The sequence below is a fragment of the Pinus tabuliformis genome, chromosome X (genome assembly GCF_031772625.1).
Source record: "Pinus tabuliformis cultivar Carrire ecotype Pingquan chromosome X, CPIR1, whole genome shotgun sequence".
Classification (NCBI taxonomy): domain Eukaryota; kingdom Viridiplantae; phylum Streptophyta; class Pinopsida; order Pinales; family Pinaceae; genus Pinus; species Pinus tabuliformis.
Window position 1 is genome coordinate 1,215,970,344 of NC_142308.1, and position 22,359 is coordinate 1,215,992,702.

The following is a 22,359-nucleotide window of genomic DNA, read 5'->3' on the forward strand; positions in this document are numbered from 1 at the left end:
TTTCTCATTCATTTAAAATAAATTTAATTAATAATATAAAATAAAAATATATATTATACATTAAAATAATATAAATTATTTATTTTATTATTAAAATTAAGATAATTTATTTTATTATTATGCGGTGTATTATTAGATTTTTAATTGTTTTAAAAAAAATCCCTGAATATAAAGCAATACACCACAAATAATGCCAAATTTCATTTTAATACATATATTCATTTTAATACATATATTACTATTAAGATAAACAAAAATATATTTCCCGATGGGGTTTAGAGTCGACAACATGTAGTTGCGTCACCATATGACTAAATCCAAATGTTCGAGGTGGGGGTATGGGCCTCCCGGTCCTTTCAGGCATTAATAGCCGTGGGGAGTGGTACAGTGGAGCAGGTGGTTAAGCGTGCGACGAACATTCTTGAGAATGTTGTCGAGTGTCACAGCCCCAATTCCTTTTTCCTGAATTGAGCTACGTGCGACACCGACTAAATGACTCAACACATTAGTTTTCTTTAAATTTTTTGGACTACGCCTACTTCATCATTCACCATTATTAAACAATTAAGTGTGGAATTACTTAACTAAGCAGTGAAATCATCATCATAAATGCAAGAGACACATTTTCCATGTAATAATTTAGTTTATACAAAATCTATAATTTACAATTTTCTGAGGGAGATAAACTCGACCCGTTTTCATAAAATACACAAATCTGGGCAAGTTGTCTACCCGCAACCTGTCCATCGTGCAGACCCGCATGAATTTTTGTTCGTCGTGCCCTGTTCACCCGAACCCGTAGCCGTGTCAATCGTGCAGGCCCACCCACCTACAGTCGCCTTTGTCTAGCCTGTCTGCGCTCGCTTGGAGTTGCGTCGAGTCGACCCGCCCACCTGTTTTCACCCGCGCCCAACTCTGCTGCATTCACTGCTGCCCGACCAAGGAAAATTTTAAGGATGGAAAATTTTCTTGAAGTTTAAAAACATTGGCGAATCTCACTAATCCCTAATATGCAAACTATAAAATGTTTATTGATATATTTGTAAAATTATTCAAATTTATAATGATTTTATATATAGTCTCTATATAATGTTGGAGATTTTTAAGGTAAAATAATTTTCTATTCTAAAATTTGGGTGAACCATCTTTTATAAAAAATGGAAATTGGCGAATCTTTTTTGTGGAAAAATCCTGGAAAATTAGCCCATTGGACGAACATTAGCCCCTGAAATTTTCCATGCGCCCGACCCACGGGCTAATGTCTGCCCAATCTCCCGTTCGACTCTTGTGTTACGTTCTCTTGTTCGCTTGTTGTTTTTTATGGTGATGCCTCCGCTCTACTTATATGTTGCCTTGGCCGTGGGAGGGGGCTCAACCATGTCCAACTGACCCATGGCTCACGCCTCTTCAACATTTTCTCACGTCGACCTATCATTCACGTCCGCTCATCGTGTTGGCCCATCGCCCAACGAATCCGCCTATAAACCAATTCGTCTACACACGCCCAACACTTAATCATTTGTGTTGGCACTCCCCCATCTCGTTCGTTAAGTGCGCTCACCCCAGCTCGTCGGTTAAACGCGCCCGTCGACTCGTCCGCCAACTCGTCGGTTAAACGCGCCTGTCGACTCGCCCGCCAGCTCGTCGATTAAACGCACCCAGGTTGGGCGCCCGACTCGTCTAAGTGTGACGGTGATGACCCGAGGACCTGACATCGAGGGTGGCGGTGTCAAATACGATAGAGCGATGGCGATCTTGGGAATTTGCATCTGTTTTTGCATTCGCACCTGGAGGAAGGTGATGGGCTGGTGTTCGGAAAGGCATGATGAGCTGGTAAACCTGGGTTTTGTGGGCAGAGAGCTCTGGCGATGTGTTGGGGAGGGTGCCAAGCACAGGGAAGAGGGGGGCTTCCATTGCTTGTGGAGTTGCATTCTCTGGTGTGTCCGACGTATTCGAGTATGGAGAGTCCCTGCTTCAACTCTAGTGGTTAATTGACAGTGTATCAGTGGGATAGGGTGGTGGCGGTCGCTGGACCGACCTTCATTCTTTGAACACCGGCAACCAGCCCACCTTTGTGGCGTCCCTGTGCATCCACAACGGAAAACCAGGAGGGCATGTTACCGAGTTTGATTTGTTGAATTTTGCGGATGGAAGATCTTCAAATTTCTGTTCCAATTTGGTAATAATCCGCTTATATCCGAAGGACGCCATTTTCCCGAAGAAATCTCGGAAGACAGTGACATTCGGTGGATTGTTTTATGGGTAATTTTCATTTGGTGCGAGTGTGGGTTAATGGGGTTCAATTTAGAGCTAGAAGCTCTGTGAATTTCATCGTCTTGGTCGGCTGCCTTGAAGACTTTGTCACGCAAGGCTTCCTGCTCTTGTCCTCTTGCTACTAAGGAATTTCCCGCCCAAGCGTTGGTTCCAGCTCCGCCTTGTCGTGGTGGCAAAACGGCTCAGTGCTCGTGACGAGGGGCTGACGAGTCATGAGGTGGTAGAGGTGGAGGACAGCTGGGGGTTTACCGAGGGGGAAGTGTTAGGAGGGGTGGCAAATAGGGGATGAGCCAGGGGGACATAGAGAACCATCACAGATAGAGGAGTCAGGGTAGTGGACGTCAAGGTGGAGTGAAAAGTGGCCCGGGAGCGTCTGAAGCTCAAGAAGGGCAATTCCACCAGTAGTGTTATGGGGAAAGCTGTCAAGACCTCATTGTTAATCTAATGAATCGAATGGATGTTGTTAAATGCATTCGGAGAGAAAAACATGCGCTGCAGATAGCAACCTTGGAGTAACTTCACTACTTCTAGAGTCAACTTAAGGAGCGTGTAGTTGTGGTGTGGAGAGGTCAAAATCTGCTCTCAAAGAAAGTTGAAAATTTGGAGACCTAGATGGTGCACTTCGAAGGGCACGTCCAGTGCGACTTCCACCCTCCACCGCCTCCTAGAACTGCCCCAGACAACCCTGCATCCATTACTTCTGGTGACTACTATGCTTTTTGGAGTATTTTTTGTTTTAGCTGTGTTCTGGTGCCTATGGCCTAATTGGTTCTGGTTTCTGCTTTTAGAGACCGTTTTGTATTTTTATCATATGGTGAACTTTTTGGTCAACAAATTCAGTCGGGGTGAGACCACCTGTTTTGACGGCATCTCTATGTACTCCTTTTCCTTTTTCCAAAATTAATAGAAAATTGACTTAAAAAAATAAACAAAAATATATAATAAAATATTTATGATATTTAATATGTATTTATGTTTTTTTTTTTTTAATCTTTTGTGTGTTATATTTATTTTAATTCAAAATGTAAAAATTATATTATATTAATAGAATTATATTTATATTTTCCTAAAAAACAAGAGTCTATATCAGTTCATGTGTAAATGTGAGCCAAGAATATATATGAGAGTTTTGTGAGAAGATATTGAACTAGCCAAGAATATATATGAGAGTTTTGTGAGAAGATATTGAACTTCATCGTGCAAAGGTTTTAAAGTTTCAATTTTTTTGTGCATTTACGGTATAATTAGCATTGAGTAATATCAAATTGTATAACAAGCATTGAGTCTTATGTTAGCTTCAAAACCAGTGGTATAGTTATCACTTCATATAGGATATTGGGTTTTTTTGCCAATTCCAATTCACTTCACATAGGATATTGGTTCTTTGCCCATTCCAATTTTGAAAGAAATGTCATGATTTGAAGATAAGTATGAAAACCTTGGTGAAGTTTCTTTAGGGGATAATTTCATTGTAATGCATAATAAAAAAATGCCATGTTTATTTATTCTTTTACCTAAGAATGTGTGATTATTTTTTCTTTGAGTAGGCATTTAACATATCAATGGCCTATACTATACTTTTGAGAGTTAAATTTTCTTTATCTTCAAATACCTTTAGGTTTTAAGCCAGGCATAATGCCCGGCTATGTTAATAGGTAGTGCTTTGATTCTTAATGTCTCTTTTTTTAACACTAGGTTTTGAAAGCTTCTTCAATAATTTCACCTTCCCAAAGGTTTCTCATCCCTATCATTCTTTCATTCTATTCCTATACCTCAATATTTTGGAATGCTAAGATAATATGATATATGTTTTTTCTATTTGATGACACTTACTGCACCATTTTGGCCTAATAAGATTCATTTTCTAAAGCACCTACCATACAAATACCTTAATGTGTAATATCAAGTACATGAAGATCTTATATATGTAGGGCATTTTAATTTCCAAATAGGTTTCCACCACCAAATTTGATGGCCTTCTCTTCCTTCCTTTACTAGTGCTTTATAACCAATTCTAAGAACATAATTATCAATAGGAGTCAGAGACTAAATCAATTAATTTTCATCTTCTTTGAGTCTAACATTACAACTGTTCAAAATGTTTGAGTATTTTTCCCATAATTCAGTATATTCTTTCCCGAACCTATTTCTTTCTAAGATAACTATTGTTGATACCACATATTAGTCCCTTATGAGTTTGTAACTTATTGTAGTGTATAGTAGTCTTTATTTTTTAACTCTTGTGACTCCTATGTCATTAAGAAAGGTAGTCTATGCATACTTTTTCTCCCTAACTAGTGGTCAAGGCCAATTTGAACTTTATCACCTTTCCCAATTTGTCATGTCAACAAATTTTCAACTATATTGAATGCAACTGTAACAACTTTCCAAATTTTTGAGATATCATTTACTTATTTAGAGGTATTTCTTCATGTATTTTCAATTATTTTTTATGTGGGTCTACTCAAAAGTATGTAAAATAGGCATTCGTTGGATGTAGAATTTAATTTCACATCCACTGGGTGGCTACGTTTGACATTTGAGGAAACTTATAAGGAGATAAGCTGAAAATACAATTAAAAAAATAGATTTCTTCTTTTCCCTCCAAAAAAATATCTATCCATGGAGATGACAACATCATCTTGAATCTTATTGCTTCCTTTAAAATTGATTTTATTAATATATCTTTATTTTTGAGATCTATTTTTGACCTCAAAATTCCCTTCACTTAATATCAAGTAATAAAAATTTGAAAGCATGATTACGGTATAAATAAATGTCATTTTTGAATATTACTAAATTAAAATATAGATATTTTTTATTCGATTATTGTAAACACTTATTTATTTACAAATAATTTTATTATATTTATTTATATAAAAAATCTAATAATATTCACTTTATAATTGTGAATATGCATAATTTGAATACATATATGTTTGTCTTTTTACCATAAAATTCTAATAAACCAATATGAAATCTAATAAATTAACTTTTTCATTATGTTGTTTCCATCCATCAACCTCATCATTGATTTTTATTATGTTTCATATTGCCAAAATAGTATTATTTAGTTTTTATCTAATTTGAATCAGAACAATATTTCAAAGATGTTAAAAGTTTATACCTATAAAGTTTAATTTTATAAAAAACATATATATTTTGTTTTACATTTAGCAAATGAATATTTTGAAATATTAAATTTCCAATATTATTAAATATGTTCACATAATTATTAACATTTTAAAAATTTTATTAACTAATACTTATTAATATTAAATATAAAATTTAACATAATAATATTTAATATTTAATAATATATTATATTTATATTATAATATAAATATTATACAAAATCTCATACAACAAAAATTGTATGTTTATTATTTTAAATTTTATTTTTATTAAATGTTGCTTTAATTATTTTATTTTATTTTTTATTTTTATTTTTAGCTATTTTGAATTTTTTTACTAGTATATATATTTATTTATGTATATTTATATAGATATTGTTTTATGTATTTTGGTTTTATTTTTTTAATGCGTTTTAATTTTTAATATTAAGTAAAATTAGTTGTTTTTATTCAAAGTTTTTAATTATTTTTTTCCCTATTTGTTTTTTAAATTCCTAATTAATTAAATTGTGTTGTGTTATTTTTAAAATTTAAAGTGTTTACTCTTTAAGAAAAAGGGTTGTATTTAAAAGAAAGATAATGATATTTGTTTTTTCATTTAAGGTTTTTTTCCTTTGCTTTTATTGGTTTGTGAGAGAGTTAGGATTTGGACTCATGGTTTATAAAATGTTTTAATTTTAAGCATGAAAAAAAGGTGTTATTAATAATATTTCTTTCAGATTTCATGGTTTGTCTTAATATTTTGGTTTCAACAATGTTCATTGGTGAGGCTATAACATCAAAAGACTTGAAAATGTATCCCTACCAAGATAAGGTTACTGTTGGGAACAACACTTTTTAATTTAATAGTTAATTTTAGGATTTTGATTGCAATGATATTGATTTTCAAGTCACGAGGTTTCAAACATGAAGTATTTTGAATCTTGAAAATAAAAGAATGATGTTGCTTTTAGTGTCACTTTTTTATTCAGTAATTGATTTTAAGAAAAAAAATTTAATACAACATTATGAAATTGTTTATATCATGGTTGCATTAGGTGATAATTTTAACCCCAAAAAGAGATGAGCTATCAATACACCATTTTTTGAAATGGGGATGAATTTGGTGTTTTTGATAAAAAAATAGATTTTCAAGATTAAAGTTCTTTTTTGGAGGTCATAATTTTTGTCATGTTGGTAACCATGTTATAGTGCTATGGGGTGATGGCCATAAACTATTGAAGCTATGCTTGTAGAAAATTTGTCAAAATAAATCCTAAACATCACTCGTTCATTCCATTTTATCTTAAATACCACATACAAATATAAACTCTACATGCATTGGAAATATTTATCACCACATCAAACCAATAATGCATAAGATTTACCTTGGAGATTAAAAAAAAAAAAATCCAGCATTCAAATAAACTTCTATACTACCCCCATAAGAGATTATAAATGTTTTGAAACACACTTTCCACATAGAGATGATTATGTACTCTAAATGAGCAAAATAAATGGCATTGCATTCCCACATAAAATATTTTTGGGCATGTATCATATTGTACTTTAGAGCCCCTGACATGGAAACATAAAATACCTTCTGTGGGTTCACTCGGAGAAATCAAGAGTAAAGATGTCGTCATGCAAGAGTTTTAGAATTATTTGAACAAATCAGGCAAGTAGCAAGTCAAGAAGTCTTGGAGGTGGCCAAGAATGCTATTCTACAATATGCGATTGTGCCAACTAAAATTCACATGAAGTTATCCATGTTGTGGAGTAGTATACAGTCAAACTCCAAATCTATTTTGTTAGATGCATTGGAGGTGAAGATGTGATACGTCATAGATCTGCCCGCTAGAGTTAAAGTTATTGAAGTAGAATTCATAGCATGTCACTCCTACATCACTAATGAACTTCAATATCAAGCCATAGTTTTGTCTTTTCCTCCTACATGAGGAAGTTTTATCTTATTATCATAGTTTCTTATATAGCCACCTTTTTGTATGTAATTTGTCATTATGAATAAGAAGCTCAATGTAAAAGATGTTCAAGAGACACATGTGGAATATGAAGATCCACATAGAAGTCCATAGGTTATAAAAGTCAAAGAGTCATGAGGAAGCTCAAGGGTCATTATCATTTGTCATAAATAAGCCCTCATAACTCAAATGAGGGGCTGAGGAACTTTTGGATATTTGGCCTTGGATTCTCTAGTTGTGCATAGGGGAGAATATCATTCTTTGGAGAAGCAAGTGGTAGCTTCATGTTCCACTATTGGGGCTAGTGTTTCATCAATGTAACAATGTACTTGGATCTTCTATTTAATTATTAGAAGCTCTTGGATCAGCACCCTTTTATGCATGTATTGTAAATGTTGTAACACTATTCTTTAGATGTTTGCGGTATATGTTTATGCTATGCATACTAAAGAGAATGAACTATTTTGTTTATTTAGATATGAATCTTATTGAATGGGTGTTTTTATGTGTTTACATGATCGTTGTTATCTTGTGAACTAATTTGCAGGTTAATCAATGACTCTTTCTCATTTTCTATCATGTGTCTCTCTTAGGATAGTACTAATACTTTTCTATTAGAGACTCGTCTCTTATTTCCTTGTCGTGGGAGCTCCCTTTACTCTTTAAAATTGATGTCTCATAATTTTTACACACTTTCTACCCCAAAGTTATGCATATGATCTCTTGTGTGTGTATTATAGCCAAGGAATACCTCTAAGATCACTTGCAATGGTGGTTAGACCTTATATCCGAATGGGGCTCCTATACCAAACAATATGAGGTTTAATTGGGACTTCACATTGGGGAGACCCCCTATATGTGGCGACATCCAATAGCATAAACAAATCTCTATGCTCTGGTGCAAGTTGTGAAGAAGTGGAAACCCTATTTGATGGGAAAGGAAACAATTATCCACATAGATTACTAGCCACTACATTATCTATAGGCTTAGAGTAAGTTACAACAAACTAGACATTACAGGTGGATGGGGTTTTCACAATAGTTTCATTCAGTGATCAAGTACAAAAGGGAAAACACAAACAAGATGTCCAATATGCTTTCAAGGCCACCCACATCAAAGATCACTACTTTGGGAACTCTTATGCACGTGGATCCTTTCACCCATGATGCATACAAAGAGGCATATACATAGGATGATGACTTCAAGGAGGTGTTTTAGCAGTTCCAGAGCCAGATTCATGTGCATTATGGTTACAACATAATTTACTTCAAGGAGGCGTTTTAGCAGTTCCCAAAGCCATATTCATGTGCATTATGGTTACAACATAATTAACCACCATCTTGGTTACTCTACAAGTTGGACAAGTTATGTGTTCCTAAATGTGATCAAATATAGCGGATCAAAGAAGCTCAAACCTCCATATTTGCAGGGTAGTTTGGTGTATGTAAGATAGTGGCCAACTTTCATAGGTATATTTATTGGCCTAGGATGCAAGAAAAGGTAGTTATGTTCATAAGATGATGCATGTTTTGGTCTACTGACATGCCTAGTAATAGGAAACAAGGTCTATATCATCCCTTGTTTGTACCCACTCATCCTTAGGAAAGCATTTTCATGGACATTGTGGGAGTTTTACCGATAACTAGGAAGGGACATGACTACCTATTTGTGATAGTTGACAAATTCAACAAGATGTGTGTTGTAATACCCTATAAAAGACCATCAATGAGTAATAAGCATCAAACTTGTTCTTTGGATAGCTTTGGGTGTACTTTGGGATACCAAGGAACATCATTTTAGATAAGGACACGAGATTTCTTAGTGTATTTTGGGCTACATTGTGGGAGAAGATGGACATAAATGTAAAGAGGTCTACGACATTGAATCCATCGATAGATGGGAAAACAAAAGTAGTCAATAGGATTTTGGTGCATCTTTTGAGGGGTTATGATCAAAAGCATATGAATACTTGTGAAGAAAATCTAGTATATATACAACACTCTTATAACAAATCAATCCACATGTATGCTGGTAAGTCCCTAGTTGGAAGTTGTTTATGCTATTTTCCAAATTCACATTTGGACATTGCATATGGACAATAAGGATGAGCGAGGGAGGATCTTATAGGGAATGCCTTAAGTGTAGAAAAATGTTTAAGAAGGCTAGGTGGATCCATCGACAGGTATAAAAGATATTGTAGAAGTCATAGGAAAAATATAAGATTAGGCATGATCAACACATAATATATAAGTCATTCAGAGTGTGAGACAAAGTATGGTTATAGTTGAACAAGGAGAGGCTACAAGGTCATGGAAAGAAAATCAGGTCTCTGGGATATGGTCCCTTTGAGACTGGAGAAGGTGGGAGACAACACATATAGAGTCAGTATGCCCCAAGATATGTGCATTTACTCAGTAGTGAATATGAAAATTTATGAGCTTTTCATGTTGGATTAGGATGCTAGTTTTTTTATGGATATGGTAGCATCAGATAGGTGTTTCAGTCTCTAAGGTGTCAGAGAGGCTAAGGAACACGATATCTCCAAAACCCATAAAAGGTTTTGAGAGAAAACACTTAGAAACCTCTCAATTAAATTAATTGATTAATAATTAAAAAGTTCCTAAGTCTAACTTAGGAAAATTGATTAATTAATAGGTATTAACTGAGAAAATCGATTTTTCTCTAGAGGCTTCTGAAAAAGTGATTTGACAGAGTCTAAGATTATCTGAGTCATTGATCATGATTAGATCTTGGTTATTGAAGCTCCAGTGAGAGGTTATAAGAGCAGGTCAAAGGGATTGGAGAAGACACATCAAGTGAATAAGGCAGTTCAAATTACTCAGTTCACAGTATTTAGTAGGGTGCAGTTCAAGCCAAGGGAGTGATAGTAGCAAGGGTTTGAAGTAGTGAGAATTTTTGGAGAAATTCTCAGGAGGTTTTCTAGTGATCTGGAGTTAGGATAGGAGGCCGAATTATCCAACAAAGGAGGTTATATTCTGCAGTGCGAGTTGTCGGAAGGAGGATCGATTCAGTTGCTAGACTGCTAGTGCTTGGATCTAGTCCAGGGAGGTAGAGAAAATTGTTTCCAAAGGAAAAGGGAGGCATGAGACTTGTATGGAGGAATTTCCAAGGAAAAATGAAGTTCCCAGAGGTTGTAGTGCACATATTTGGCTTGTATTACGAGTGCTAGGGAGGAGTGTGAGTGGCCAAGTAGAGGTTAGATCAATTTTCAGAGAGGGAAAAGAATTTTCCCAAAATATTTCCAGTTGAGATAAATTGTCGAAGCTAAGCCAAGAAGGATAAAAATTATAATTCTCTATTTTTTGCTATATAATAATAAAAACATCATATGTTTTACTGGTTTTCCCTTCGGGGTTTTTCCAGGGACTTTTGTCCAAAAATAACAATGTTATTTTTATTATATGTATGAATCTATTTCTCAGTTCCAATCTTTTTATTTATGCAACACAATTTTATTGTGAATAATTGTAGTGTGAATTATTCACTATTTGTCATAATAATGATAGTTATAAAATACAAATAAACTATTAAAGTTAGGAGAATAATTTCCAGTTGTTGAAGTTCAAGGAATTTTCACATGGCGTTAGAGCATAGAAGATCATATCATAAGCTCTAGGCAAAGGAAGCGAGTTTTGTGCAGTTTCAAAGGGAGATATGAAGCACCTGTTTCCAGATATGCATAAGACAAGCCAGGGGTGTGAATTATAGAGAGGTAGAAAATCAATTTCTAGTTTAGGAGAAGGAAAAGTTTGATTTTGTCTCATATCTGTAGCAGCAGGGAGTATGATTGTTGGACAGGGTTTCTTGTGAACAGATCAATTGATTCACAAAGAAGAACTAGCACATAATATTTACAACAAAGGTTTTGCAGTTGTAGATCAACGTATGGAGGAATAGAAAAGCACACAGAGAGGAAATTTCGAGAAATTATGTGAGGGTTTTTAGTTTTCCAGTTGCAGGAAAGGAGGCCATAATTTCTAGTAGAAGAAGGCCATAGTAGACTTATCGGTCCATCCAGTAAATGCTTCAAGGTCAACAATGCATGTGCCAGTGCCAAAGAAGGAAATCTATAGGTACAACAAGTTTCCCAAACAAGAGTAGCAGGCAGTGCGAGTTCCGGGAAGGACACCGGAGGCAAGTGTAGAACCAAATCTGCACATTTCCAGTTGCGAGTGTGAGTACAGGAGGGAGGTTGATTAATCTATCGAAAGGAGAAGGAGATTTCTAGCATATAGTTCTCCACTTTATTTGAGTTAGGCAGAGATGGTGACAACAAAACTTAGATATCAGGGACAACTTGATGGAGCCTCTAATTTTGGTGTCTAGAAGGCCAGCATGCAATACCTATTGGATAAGCATGGCTTCAAGGAATTTGTGACAAACGTAATGGATGAGCCAACAGATCCACAACAACTAGAAACCTTCAATAACGAGATGACCAAGACCAAGAGGATGGTCCTAGACGGGGTTCAAGATCATATTTTCATGCATATTGCAAATAAAAATACAACAAAGGTCATGTGGGATGTCGTTGTGAAGCTATATGAAGATCCATCTGAGAATCAGAAAATGATTCTCAAGGAGAAGCCGAGGTCGGTCAAAATCCATAAGGGTGAGGATGTTATATCCTACCTCACCAGGATTCAGGGAATCATAGATGAACTTGCAGCTGTAGGTGATAAATCATCAGATAGTGAGCTGGTGCACATGACACTCAATGGGTTCTCCAAGGAGTGGCATACATTCGTCCAAGTGATTTATGGGCGAGACACACTTCTAGGTTGGGAGCGCCTATGGATTAACTTTACTCAAGAGGAGATAAGGCTCAACCTCGCAGATGGTACCATAAGTAATAGTAGCAAGGGACCGAAGGTGGAGAAGGAAGAAGAGAACGTAGCCCTTGCAGGAAAGGGAAAGGTAAAGAAGGGTCCCAGTCAGGAACAAGACTCAAAGGGAGAGAAGAAGTGATTCGTAAAGTTCTGTGGATATTCCACTGGATAGTTCGTCACAACAAATTTGATAATATTACATTAAAAACCTGAGATTCTACACTATTACAGTTTTATTTAATTTCTAGATCTGTAGATTTTACTATATTTAGTGCATGCATGCAAATGGAAAATATTTAGAAAAGTAAAGAATGAAAAATAAACTCACACACACATAAGACACAATATATTCTCTATGGGAAACCCTTTCGGGAGAAAACCCCGCTGGAAGGTGAGGTCGCTTCGCTCTCTTTCTCTGTCTGGAAATATGGCTACAAGTACAAATAAGTAATGCTCGTTGCCCGTGGGATGCTACAATGCACATATCCTCTCTGTGTGCTCTACCTCCTATCTCTTCTATCTATCTTTGCTCATCTATGGAACAAAATGCTCTCGAAAGAATGGAATGCCTCTTCCTCCTAGTGGCCCAATTATAACATAGCCCGATAGCCTACTAGTGGTTAATTTTGACTACATCAACTCTTAACTAGAGTTACAATATAGAATTTTATAGAGTCTTTTACATCATAATCACGTGGCTAACCCCTTTTCCATGAACAGTGGGGGTTGACATGGCATCCTTCCGAACTATAGGTGTGAAAACAGGAAGGTCAACTTCTGAGTGGCATAACTTTTGTATACAGACTCTGATTGACGTGCTTCTTGCGTTGTTGGAAAGGTCTCTGTGTGTAGAATAACATGAAAAGGTGCATGCTAAAGTGACAAAGTTTTACTGCCAAAAAACATCATTTGACGCCTCAAAACTCTCCCGAAAGGTTTCAGACCCTGTTTTGCCAAACTGGGTCCCGCTTGGTAAAAATGGTCCTGTGGGTTGATTCCTCCACTTTTTCCACTCCAAATGCATCAAGATGGATGGAAAACAATATAATGATCCAACTCAGATAAGGAAGAATAAGGACATATCGAAGATCAAGTGCTTCGGATGTGGTGAGCTTGATCACTACATCACCTAGTGTCGAAAGAGGAAGAAGGACAAGAAGGGGTAGCAAACAACAACTTCAAAAGAGATCGATGAGTTGACCTCCAGATTGGAGGAATTCGTATTGATGTCAACAATACCTCTGTATAGATGAGGAGAATGATGCTTAAGATTACCAAAATGGGTAGGATCCATGGAAGATCAACATGAAGTTTAGATCAGATCTAGTTGTTGTATATTCTTCACATGGATCAATACTTTTGCCACTGGAGCCTACAATAGTTAAGTAGTAGGAGAAATGATCAGATACTTGAGAGACAGTTGCAGTGCCATAACCAGGCACAATCAGATACTCGAGAGATAGTTTTCAGAGCCAAAACCAGTCGCAATCAGATACTTGAGAGACAATGTAGAGCCAACTAGGAGTGGTTAGATACCCAAGGGAAAATTGCAAAACTAGTTGTAGTGACATAGATAATGTGAATTGACCAGAGGTGCAGTTCTAGCCAGCGAGATTTCCTAGTTATTTATAGTGGGAGATTAAGACTCAAAGGGAGTCTAGCTTCAGAGGGCCAACCCTACATGAGTTGGAGATTTAGGTTCTAGGAGATCATTACACACAATTGTAGTGGTTGCAATAATGTAGTGGAAGTGCAGTAGAAACAACACAGAGGCATCAACAATGTGAGATTAGAGTATGCGTAGTAGCTTAGTGGACAATGTTTGCTAGATTAACTTCTTCATAGTGATTTCTAGTGATAAGGAATTAGATCAGTTTGAAGATGTGAAGAAAGGAGGTATGGCAGATGTCAGACATCAACAATGTGAGATAGTTCAACTACATGTTGTTTAATGGGTAAAGTGGAGAACACCTTCCTCGCTAAGAGGGGGTGTTATATTTTTTATGGATATGGTAGTATCAAACATACATTCTAGTCTTTAAGGTGTCAGAGAGGCTAAGGAGCAAAAGATCCCCAAAACCCAGAAAAGGTTTCGAGAGAAAACACTTAGAAACCTCTCAATTAAATTAATTCATCAATAATTAAAAGGTTCCTAAGCCCAACTTAGGAAAATTGATTACTTAATGGGTATTAATTAAGAAAATCAATTTTTCTCTAGAGACGTTCGGAAAAGTGATTTGATGGAGTATAAGATTATCCGAGCCATTGATCATGATTAGATCTTGGTTGTTGAAGCTCCATCGAGAGATTATAAGAGTAGGTCGAAGGGATTGGAGAAGACACATCAAGTGAGCAAGGCAGTTCGAATTACCCAGTGCATAATATTCAACAAGGTGTAGTTTGAGCCAAGGGAGTGATAGTAGCAAGGGTTTGCCATAGTGATAAGTTCTAGAAAACTTCTCAGGGTTTTTCTAGCGATCTAAAGTCAGGAAAGGAGGTTGAATTATTGAGAAGAGGAGGTTTTATTCTGCAGTGCGATTTGCCTAGTTTACTAGTGCGAGTTGCCAAAAGGAGGATTGGTTCAGTTGCTAGTGCCCGGATCTAGTCCCGAGAGGTAGATAAAATTGTTTCCAGAGGCAAAAGGAGGCGTGACGACTTGTCTGGAGGATTTTATGAGGCAGAATGAAGTTCCCAGAGGCTGAACTATGAACTTCTAGCCAGTGGTGTGAGTGCCAAGGAGGAGTGCGAGTGGCCAAGTAGAGGCCAGATCGATTTGCTGGGAGGGAAAATATTTTTGCCAATATATTTCTAGTTGAGATAAATTGTCGGAGCTAAGCCAGGAAGGTTAGCAGTTTCAATTCTCTATCTTTTCTGCATACTAATAAAACCCTCATATGCTGCATGGTTTTCTCTCCAGGGTTTTTCCAGGGACTTTTGTCCAAAAATAATGGCCTCATTTTTATTTTGTGTGTGCATCTATTTCTTAGTTCTATTTTTTATACTTCCACAACATAATTTTATTGTGAAGAATTACAATGTGAATTATTCACTATTTGCCGTGATAATAATTACAAAAGACAAATAAACTATTAAAGTTAGGAGAATAATTTCCAGTTGCTATAGTTCAAGGAATTTTCACATAAGAAGAGGAGCAGGTACAATCTTCTATAGAGGATTTAGATCCAAATGCTCAGGTAGAGTTGATAAAGGATAACGTTTTATAGAACAAGTCTAGAACTACAACAAAAAGGTAGCATGACTTTTGGCAGATTAGGTTGGAAGGACAACTTCTAGGCGAGGTTAAATGGTACCCCAGGGAGAAGGTAAAGGAAAGATTTCACCACCTCACTTAATAAAATATTTTGGGAACCAAAAGCCTCCCAAAATAGGAGGTATGATCCAAATTGAATCAACATATAATTTTCCACCCATCTCCATGCTTTTAGAGTGGAAAATTTGGAGGAATAAGCTTGTAGGGTCATTTTTACAATATTCCCAATTTGGAAAATTTCGGGTGAAAAATTTTAGGAGCCATTTTGAGGTTTTAAATGACTACTTTTTGTGGTCCTGGCCTTATTACGGACTTATATTCTATAATATACACACTAATACCTTTCCAATAATGAAAAGATCACCTTAATTAGAGCTTGTTTGAGAAAGTTATGCCTCCTAGGAGTTGATCTATCGAAATTGACCATTGTAATTCGAGACGATGCCATGCCAACCTTGTTACTCATGGAAAATGGGCTAGTCATGTGTGCATTATGAAGAAGACTCCAAAAGGGTCAGTTTGTAACTCATATTGAGGGTTGAATAGGTCAATTTTAGCCCTTAGTTGACTATTGGGTTGTGTTATAACCATGCCACTAGGAGAAAAATGGTTTCCATTTTATTGGAGTGCATTTTGTTCCATAGATGAGAAGAGTAGCTAAGAGTGGATAGAGAAAGCAAACAAAGAGGGTTTGTGCATTGTAGTAGCCCACTTGCCACATGTATCAATCCTTTGCACTTGCATTTATTTCTATTCAGAGAAAGAGAGAGCAAAACAAACTCACGTTTCAGCTGGGTTTTTTCCCGTAAGGGTTTCCTAGATCATATCTTGTGTTCATTGTGGTTTGTGAGTTTTATTTCGTTGTTCTCTATTTTCCATTTTTTATCTATTGCATGCATAAACATAACACAACAATTAATGAATCTATGAATCTAAGGAAAAATTAACCCTCATAATGTAGATTTCTAGTTTTCAAATACATTTTAGTAGATTTTTGTGACAGCTTGTCCAATGGAACATCCATCGCAATTTAGAGTTCACACATTTAGGCTAACTTTCCAAATACAATTTCACTCTCCATCTAGTCAACATTTGTCTAATAGCTTAATTCAACAATCCATAGGGACATCACCTTTAGATAATATCCTTACTGTTTTTATGAATCATCAACTTGGTATCATGAATCGAATCAAGGAACTTATGATGCGAGTAGACTTTCAGATCCAAACTCTAAGATATTAGTCTTAATGTTTTCTACTAGGCTAAAACAAACATGGTTTGCACAACCATATAATAATGCAAAACACATAACTAGAAGAATAAAGACTCAGTGGAGGAAGGCATCCCTAGTTAATAATCTTTGGGTATCATTAACTATTTTGCTACCGTTTTTCCTATTTTATAAATCTCAAGTATGGTGGCAACATTATGAATATAAAAAAAATATGTAATATAATTTATTAGTTTCAAAGTTATTCATTGCCATGTATTTCAATATGCTTATTATAAATATATACATATTAATCTTAAAATACTAAATTAGTATTTTCTCCAAAAACATAATTCTCTTTTATTTTGCTAACCATTAAATTGTTAAATTTAACCATTAATACTCTAAAATTTATATAAAACATTATAGATCTTTATACATATAGAAAATCCATATTTATTTGGAATATTAAAATAGAATTAAAATATAGAATGATTTTGATAATACTAAGTTATAATTAAAATATTTTACTTATCAATATTTATTTGGAATATTAAAATAGAATTAAAATATAGAATGATTTTGATAATGCTCAGTTATACTTAAAATATTTTAAGTATCAGAATAATTTTTTTATTATATTAAAAATTTAAATAGCTCAATGAGATTTTGAAAATTAAATAAAATATTATTATATTAATAATTTATAATTAAGATTTAAAATTTTAAAGTAATTAACGTTTATAAGTTAGTTGAAATTAGTTATTTTATATTAAGTAAATTTATTAATATTAATTAATTAATTAAATTTAGTAATATTTATTAAAAATTATTTATAAATTAATGAATTAAAATATAATATTTTATATTTAAATATGAATTAAATTTTTAATAATTCTTTATAAGTCTTTTTAAATTCAATTTAAAATAAAACCATTTAAAAAGTGAAGGAGATTCCAATATCAATATCCATTATACCATAAACACATCTAAGATGATTGTACACTCATGGAAACTACCACATATTACATAAAATTCCTACTTCATTTCTTATTCAATATATTATTGATTGTGATTAGCACATGCGTGGGATGGGTTATGATAATGATTTAAAACGGATAATTTTGAGTGTCATATACGTGATAGTGATAATGATGGTAATAATTTAAAGTGGACAATTTGTTTGTTTTACGGGGAATGATTTAAAGTTACATTTTGATTGTATACGATAGGTAGATTCAAAGTTACATTTTGATTGTATTCGGTAGGTAGATTCTAGATGATAAAGAAATAATAAACTATTTATAAAGTTTGAAAATGAAATTAAACAGGATAATCTTTAACATTTTAAAGTGAAATCAATATTTGTATTTTATTCAAAAAGATAAATTAAAAATTAATTATTTTTCTTTTTAATCATAAATTAAAAATTTTAGTAAAATATTAAAGTTAAAACTAATTTATAAGATATTATAATAGAAAGTTAAAGCCCAAGTTAATTTATAATAATAGAAAGTTAAAGTTAAAGCTAATTTATAAGATACTTTATAATAATTTGATAATAATTTCCTTTATTTAAATATTTATATGGATAATAATTTAAAATTATATTTTATAGGTTATAAATTTTATTGTCCTATTATATTTTATTGTTTGAAAATTTGTTATTCTTTATTTTATTCTATATATAAGTTAGATATGTTGTAAATAATTTTATATTTGTAATAATTATGTGAGAAATAGTGGTTTATAAGAATTAATTTTATAATATGTTTTGGTGCTCGAGTTTTTCTTGATTGTTGTGGTTAGAGTTTTTTAGTCATCTATGTGGTATATTTTTTGGCTACTTAATACACTCACAACTATGTCAGGCTTTAACATCTTTTGTCCTTGTCATCCTTGACTCTCAAACTTGTCAATGGAACTTCAAGAGGTGTTTCCTTTAAGAATAGAATGAAATGCTACATTAGTGTTCAGTTCACTCTTCCTCTCTTTTGGTGTGCGAAGACCATTCCATTTCCACCCCTATTAGCTCTGAGGCTAATGAGGAAGCAATTTTATTTAGATTTGGCAACTTGGTTTATCCATTTTTTGGGTTTTGGCCGTAGCTTGCAGATATTTGTGCTTGGATAGAAAAATATTGGATTCCAATGATCAAACAAGAAGTTTTCATTCATTCCTCTGCAAAGGGATTTTTTGTTGTTGAGTTTGATAGTGTCGAATATAGGGATTTGATCCTTAAATCAGGTCCATGGTTTTGGGGTAGTATAGGTCTATGCTTGAAGCCTTAGTCCCCCCTTTTCAATCATTTTACAGAGGTTTTGACTACAACACCTGTTTGAGTGAGGCTTCCAAATCTACTACTGCATCTTGGGGGTTTACCCTCTCTTTAGGCCATTAGGATTGATTTAACAAAGTTCAATTTTCTCTCATGAATTTTGAAGGCAAAGTATTGCAACACATGCTAGAATTTGTGTGGAAATGAATTTCAACTTAGGGTTCTCAACTAAATTATTTTGACCGATAAAGTTTTTTCCTGAACTTAGAAATAGATTATGAGTGAGTATCCTTACGGTGTTTGTTTTGAAACAAAACATATAACAACTCAAAGTCCAAATGGGTTTAAGAAAATTAGAAAGCAACAATGAAAATCAATCTAGTGGGTTGGTTATACAAAGGATCACTGGATAGTCTCATGTGATAAATCTCCACCAGTTTCTCCTCTTCCTCAAGTGACTGGAATTTCTTAAGAAAAAAGAAGCAAGAATAGGTTTCCTAAAGCTCGAATGCAGAAGATTCGGTCCCACATGACTCGAGACAAGTAACTCATGGTAAGCCAAGCCCTTCGCCGACATTAGCTTGGGTAGATCAAATTGATGTAGCAAAATCTCTAAAACAAGAAGGCTCCTTAGTTCAAAATACTTTAGGCCTAGAAGAATAAAAAAACACTCCACCTACTTCCAAAGAAGTTTGGACAAAAGTAGTGAAGAAAAAGAAGAAATCTTCTATAGAAACCCAACTAATGGTGATAAGAAGTCAGACCCAAAAACTAGTTTAATCATGTATTGCTTTTGTCCACCATTATGTAACCAATTCGTAAGAATATACTCATGTAAGAAATGTTGGAATGTAGCTCTTGAGTATTTGGAAAAATAGAGTCAATTAAGTTATTCTTAGGCATTTTGACAATCACTAATTTGGACCTACTTCTCTTAGAATTTTGGCAAGCTAGTAATTCTCTATGCACCTCAGTTGTGTGTCTTGACTACACATTTTGCTTAATATAAATTTCCACTTATAATTAAAGAAAAAGAGAGAAATTACTTCTATAAAACTTGTGCATAGAGGTGCAAGATTAGAAAGTAAGTCCCCAAATTGATATAATAACATCCTCTTTTATTCAATTATTAACATGACCAATTGTTTTCGTTGAGATCACTTTCTACTTTTTTTTTTTTCCTAGTAAATAAAAATAATAGAAATAAATTGTTAAATTAGAAACCACATTCTAGCTTGGCATACTTACAAATCTTGATAGAAACCCTTTTGATTCAAAAGGCTTTTGGTTACATATTACAATCTTTCATTTTTTTTCTTAACGTTACTCCAACTAATAACTTAAGCATTATTATATCAATGTAAATCACTTTGCCTCATTTAATGAAACTACATGTAGATCAATTTTTTGATGTGAAGAACATGATGTGTGCTTCTTCTTCCCCTTCCTATAAAAGTATCACTTTCATTACAGTGATAATGAAGAAATTATCAAATAAAACATCATTGTAAAAATATCTATGTCATACTTTGTTAAAATTTAAATTACAACATTTATTGCATCTTAAATATCAACTTATAGGTAAGAAATAATATAATTTACAATTTTATTTTAATTATTATTTTTTATTTTGATGTAATTAATAAAAACAAAATGTTACATGACATTACATCTTTTCCCTGCTGAGACTTCCCTAATGAACTAAAAAAGCGCATATCAATTAATTAAATATAAATAAAAAAAATATATTATAATAAATAAATTAAACATAGCATATAAGTTTCAAGTTTCTTACACAATTTTATTTATCCGGTAGGATTAGGTAATTCACTAATCTACCAACATGAGGATAAACTCGCACTGTCAGAGTAAGAATCTTCACCCATACAACCAATTGTGGCTATGAATTAAGCCACTCCGCTTTCAAATCCGGACAGATCCAACAGAATCTTTACCGATATAACAAATTTTGGTTATGAATTAATATTCTCCGCCTTACAATCACCCAATATGAGACTAGGAATCTTCATAGATGTGACAAATTTTGGCTATGAATTAAACTATCCACTTTCAAATCCGAACCCATCCAAAATAAATCTGTACTCGTACACAATTTTTTGGATATGAATTAACGCTCTCCGCTTATAAATCCGGACCGATCCAAAGGTGCATGAGACATAGAAACAAACTACAGGGTCCCTGTAATAGTAAGACATAACATTCACAAGGCAACCAAACCAAAGAGACCAAACCTACCAATCCAAGCAGTAAAGTCTCCTAAACAATGTGGAGAGAGAGTCAGAAAGAATCAGGTCTGAATAATTGAGTAATGATTGATTGAAGTCTGGAATTATATAGGCATCTCGGAGATCAGTATCGGTATTGGATCATGAATCCCAACATGCTCCCTTCCACCATTTGGGTTCTGCTGGAGCTTTGTAATTTGATCATATGAATCCGATTAGGAATTAACATGTTAGATTCGTAGGTTTGTTTAATCTGCACAGGGCTGCTCAAAGTTCCTACAGTTGGGCACTCACACTTTCATGGGATCATGACAATGCGATACAGCAGAGCCGGCACAGCATTGCGTTGTCCATTATCGATCTGCAACGCCGAGCAACAACAAGTCGGGAGAACGATTGTCGGGAAGTCTCTGCTCAGACTCCAATACGGCGTGCCAAAGTCTTTGCCCCTAATAACATTTGCTATAAAATCGTCAATACTGCCTCGAGCCGAGGAGAACAAGAAATCGTCCGACGATTCCGCGAAGACCATTTCGGGGTCTCGCCTGTTTCATCAGCCGAACACGGTCGGAATCATCGGAGGAGCGTCGCCTCTGGCTACGGCAGATTTCGTGAAAAAAGTCGTTGAGTGGACTTCAAGGGAAACAGAGGAGAGCTTGCCTTTATTGCTTTGCAGCGATCCGAAATTGAAACAAGAGCTCTGTTCGTCACTACCAGGGATCGATCTTGGGACGTCGAGGAAATCAGTAAGCCCGAATCACGGTGGTTCTGTTTTGGCAGCACTGAGGGAAAAGAGGATGTTTCTAGAGAGTTCCGGGGCGTGTTGCATTGTGATGCCCTGCCATGTTTCGCACGCATGGTACGAAGAGCTCTCGCGGGGCTGTTCTGTTCCTTTTCTGCATATCGGTGACTGCGTGGCGAGTGAGCTTAAGGAAGCGAACTTGAAACCCATTGAAACAGGAAGCAATGTGAAGATAGGGCTTCTTGGTACTGAGGCGACCTTGAGAGCGGGGTTTTATCAAGACAGGCTTAGCAACCAGGTAAGCGTGCTGTCAAGAGATTTCATATAGATGCATTTAGGGTTTATTAAATAGGACATAATCATAATCTCAGTAAGCATGAGTTGGGTTTCGG

The 22,359-nt window shown here is 34.7% G+C and overlaps 1 protein-coding gene across 4 annotated transcripts in view; it reads left to right on the forward strand.

The window, feature by feature from the left end:
- LOC149144334 (uncharacterized) overlaps positions 1–22,359 on the forward strand; it is a 36,458-nt gene that overhangs the window by 4,923 nt on the left and 9,176 nt on the right. Inside the window, exon 1 of one of the 4 annotated variants that reach the window (XM_089453303.1) lies at positions 21,114–22,265. The exons of the other annotated variants lie outside the window; for them this stretch is intronic. Within the exon in view, the coding sequence (XP_089309429.1) occupies positions 21,534–22,265 (732 nt within the window). The 5' untranslated portion in view covers positions 21,114–21,533. Of the gene's footprint in view, positions 1–21,113; positions 22,266–22,359 lie in introns of those variants that run through there. 4 annotated transcript variants of the gene reach the window in all.